Below are 4,490 nucleotides of genomic sequence, written 5' to 3'. Positions count from 1 at the left end.
CACACGCCAGCTAGCTATTGGACCAAAAACCCAAGCCGGTGCGCAGAAAACCCCAAAGTGCCCCCGCCCGTCGGCCACAAGAAATTAGGAAATTGGGCTTTGTTGATAATTACAACTTTAAAATCGCTCATTTCAAATAAAAAAATGGATTAATATCACGAAAAATCGTAAATTAATACATATATAATAAATTTACTATAAATTAATTTTCTGACCATTAAAAACTTTAAATTGATAAATTTGTGACTATAAAAATCCAAAGCTATTATATAAATAATAAAATTGAATTAATATTATGAAAAATCACAAATTAATTATTGAAGGAGAGTAAAACTCGTTGATTATTATTATATGTCGTTTAACTCAATAACTAAAAGTTAGGGAGGGTGTTGATTTGGGTTTTTTATTGATATTTGCCCGATCATTTATTTTGTTGAAAATTACAAATTATTATTGTTTAAAAAGCGCTGAGAGCGAGAGGGTGGCGTGATCTTATTCTTCTCGGTGTGCCCGACCTCAGGCAATAGAAACTTACAGAGCTGGAATTAAAATACCCTTTTTGCTTCCCCTGTTAAATAATAATGATAATATCTGTGTGTGAATTATGAAATGCATAAATAAGGTGCACGGCTAGAGAAGAAAAAGGCAAAGGGGGAAAAAATTAAAAATCCGTTTCGGCTGCCCCTTCTTCAACCTCCATCCCAAGACGATTGCTCCTCCTCTCTGCTGATCCAGAGAGAGAGAGAGAGAGAGACAGAGAGATTGAATTCGTTCATCGCTTCGATTTTGCAGATGATGCAATAATTATCAACCCCCTTCTTTTTGTCCGCCTCGAGGTAACTCCGCTGCGAAAGTTGCTTTCGATGACGTTTCGGTTTTCTTCTTTTTCCCTTTCTTTTGTTCTTCATGCCGATTCTGGGTTTTGAATCTTCGCTCGAGATTCGAAGTTCGAGCGTCCACCCCCGGTCGATGACCCAAAAGGGTCGTCTCGAGCCGTGTTTTTGAGCTGAAAAGTGGAGAAGAAAGACGAAAGTTTTGATTTTTTCTTTCTGGGTAATTCGACCTGAATTAAACGTTGCGTGGATGGCTTTAAATGGCGGATTTTTTTCCCGTGAAGTTGGTTTAAGAGGAGACGTGCGCGTCATGGTTTGCGCTAGCTTGTTGGAGCAGTAGCTGGAGAACTTATTATTAATTTTGGGGTTGCTTTTTTTGAGATTTGCTATATTTAGCTTGGCCCCCGGGGCTTGTGAAGATGAAAAGGGAAGACATTCGGGGAATATGTGGGCTTGCCGGCTGGATTAGTTTTCTGTAGTTGATGATGTTGTGGTCTTCTGCTTCGTTTTAGCGTCTAACTTCGCTGTTTTTACAGTAGAACTGCATTGCATCGTGTGCTGGAATTATTGTCCCCTGTGATTGATTGCTTTTGCTTCTAGCGGAAGGATCATGAGATCTTGGGTCCTCTTTTTCTTCTTCCCTGTTCCTGTTTAGATTTGTCGATCATGAAGAGAACGTGGCATGTTCGCTGAAGATTCGTGCAAGATTCTAAGGATATGATTGTATGGTTATTTTGGGGATTGAACAGAAAGGAAGTGCAATTATCGATCGTGTCGGCAAAAATTCCCTTTTGAATATTAGGATAGAACCTTTATTTTCGAGGTTTCAAAGTTGCTTGTTTGATTTTCTCTGTCATCTGTTCTGACAATTTGATTCCTGCGGCAGGTGAGGAATACTGACTATTTGCTGGGCTCGGAGTCCATAACAATTGTTTGTAGAGCAAATCTTTTTTCAATAGATGGCTTTGGCATTCACCAATCTCTCGTGGTGGTTGTCGAGTGGGAAGCACAAGGAGCCAGGGAGACCAAATGGGTCTTCTGGGAATTCCGTGTCTGATGCGGGCATGGAATCTGATAATCTTAAATTTCCTTTGGCAAAGAGTAGTGCCGTCTCCTCATCAAGAAATGTCAAGAGAAAATGGCGCAGTCGGGAGGAACGAAAGATTGACAGAGAGTATGATATTGTTCTGGTGCCTCCTGATGGGGGTTGCATTTCAGGCTCTGAATCTGATGACTTAGAATGGTCAATTGGATGGCTTGAGCCTCATGGGCCTGGATTCCAGAGTGACGATGACTCTGATAACAGTTTCGCTGTGTTGGTTCCGTGCTATGGGAAGGTGCCTGACTATCTGATAGAGGATTCAGATAGCAAGATTGTGGGTGCTGTTGCGCACATTACTGAGATTTATCCTGTTGGTATGTTCTCTCCAGCTCCACATTTTCTTTTAAGAACAGTCAACTCGGCAGATAAACAGATGAAATGCTCCTTATTGTTGTGATGGTTGTCCTGCACTAACCGTGAAATCTTGCCATTCATAATATTCTTTTGGGTCTCTTTTCTGTCGAATCTCAAGTTTTTTCACAAGTGTTGATAGCTATTCGTTAGACCAAGATAGAACTTCTAGTTTTGAAATAACTTGTCGAGTTAAGTGTATCTAGTCTGGTTGATGAGTTTCAGTCCTGCCAAAAGTAATTAAGTCAGATGTGATTCTAATTTCCTGGGAGCTGTCTCTAGAGAAGCTGTTTGATATCATTCATATGTTTGTTGTGGTGATGGTTGGGACAGGTGTGTTGTAGAACATTGGTTTTCCTTTCTTTCTTTTCTTTTTTAAACATAATTCTCGAGAAGAACTGTATATCAGGAGTTCCTCCAAAGCAGTAATAATCTCACCTTCTGAAGGAATTTTTGAAATCGACTCTCGCTATACTTGCTCTGATATGGCCACTACTATGGTAGTCTCAGAGTTCTCTGAATTATTCTGCTTGGTATGTCATGCTGGTCCTTCAACCATTTTACAGGGTTATCTTGTTATTAGCAAAGGCTTGCCTGACAAAGGTAGAAAGTGTACTCATTTTGGGAGAAATGGAACTGGCAAACTGCTATATTCTGTTTTTGGATTTAAAAGTTTCAGATAGAGCTGTTTTCAGTATCAGTAGAACAACTTATGATGTAGATCCTTAAATACTTAGAGATGGGTACTTCTCTGTGGAGTGACTGAGTATTGCTTTTAAGCTAATTGTCAATGATTAACTGAATTAAAATCTAGATTGTCTGAATTTTTTCTGGCAACTGTACTTTCTATACATTGTCTAAAAATTCTGCAAGGTGAGAGACGCTGCCACATCACTATCCACATTTCAGATGTCTGTTGGTTTACAATGTCCTGCAGTAATGCCGTTTAGTTTCATTTCATCCTTTTTTTCTGCTGATATAGTCGTCTTCATGCCCACGTCATTAGGTTTGTTGTTCTACTGCAAGAATATGTGTGTGAGAGATAGTTTCTTTAATGTTGTTTCCAATAGTTGTGTCATGATTTCCAATCCTTACCTCATTGAACAATTCTTTATGCAAATCCTTAAGCCATCCCTCTGACCATTTCAACCATTCTGTTTAAAGATACTTCTAGCCAAACATTATGATTTGCTAATTAGTTTGTTTGAAATACTGTAATTTGACCACTAATTCGAGGTATAGAAAATGTCTACCACAGTAGAGTACCACAAACAACACCTTCCTCTGGCATCTTTTATTCAGAGTCCTTAACATCTTTTTTAATGATGCTGAGTTGATAATTCTTCTTATTCCACATCTTCTTCTTCTTCATCAGAGAGCGAGAAGTATATGGAACAGTGGCTGGTTACCCTCCAAAGCAGTTGATACTCATCAAGAAGTTCCAAGTGACTTTGATCCCCATGTGCTGCTGGTACAAATCCAGGTGAACCACGATCGTCAGATTACAATGATCAGCACATGGAAGGAGATATAGACAATAAAAAGATACCGTTCTGTTCTATGACTACTACTACTACTAAGAAGTCGACTTACGCAGAGCAAACTCATTGCTGCATATAATAAGCAGTATCAGTACTTGAAATTGCTATTGTGTTTCTATGGTAGTGGGGCTAGAGGAAGGTGAATGAGAAGGATAAGAGGGAGGTGGTGTGCAAGTATGTGGGTGTGGGGGCGCTTGAAATTCTTTGGTGTACATATCGTCGTAAGAAGAGGCCTAATGCTTGCTTCTTCCCCTGTTGTGAATAGTATGTAAATAATGTGAATATCTTGTTATTAGTACTCTCTCTCTCTCTCTCTCTCTCTCTCCCCCCCCCACCCACCCCCTTCCCCCTTTCCAGTCTCTGCGTTGCGCTCCGTTATCATCCAACGCATGTCGATGGCATTTTCTTGCATTTAGGGACATGCTGATGAGCATATATAGCTCAACAAAGTTCGGCACAATTAGTTAAGAGCGTGAGGGATTGTTGATTGAGGACTCACCCATTTGACCCGATCAGCTTTCGGGGTATGATCAGCTGTCGGGGCAATACCGCACGGGCACAAAATCTAAACTTGGATCATAAGACTGGAAAGGTAAGGTGTTTTATGGGTTTTCAAATGGTCAAATCTTCTCGTCGGTGGTTGTATAATGTTAAAAAACTATA

General features: G+C 39.9%; 1 protein-coding gene across 1 annotated transcript; it reads left to right on the top strand.

Annotated features, from left to right (window-relative positions):
* Positions 1–625: 625 nt before the first annotated feature.
* On the top strand, positions 626–4,128 carry LOC104449187. The gene is made up of 3 exons (XM_010063251.2): positions 626–836; positions 1,720–2,249; positions 3,662–4,128. The coding sequence occupies exons 2-3, from the start codon at positions 1,793–1,795 to the stop codon at positions 3,709–3,711; spliced, it is 507 nt and encodes a 168-aa protein (XP_010061553.2). The 5' UTR covers positions 626–836; positions 1,720–1,792; the 3' UTR covers positions 3,712–4,128.
* Positions 4,129–4,490: the final 362 nt, after the last annotated feature.

Source organism: Eucalyptus grandis, chromosome 6 (genome assembly GCF_016545825.1).
Source record: "Eucalyptus grandis isolate ANBG69807.140 chromosome 6, ASM1654582v1, whole genome shotgun sequence".
NCBI lineage: Eukaryota > Viridiplantae > Streptophyta > Magnoliopsida > Myrtales > Myrtaceae > Eucalyptus > Eucalyptus grandis.
Note: the sequence above shows the minus strand (reverse complement) of the source record. Positions and strands in the feature narration are given on the sequence as shown.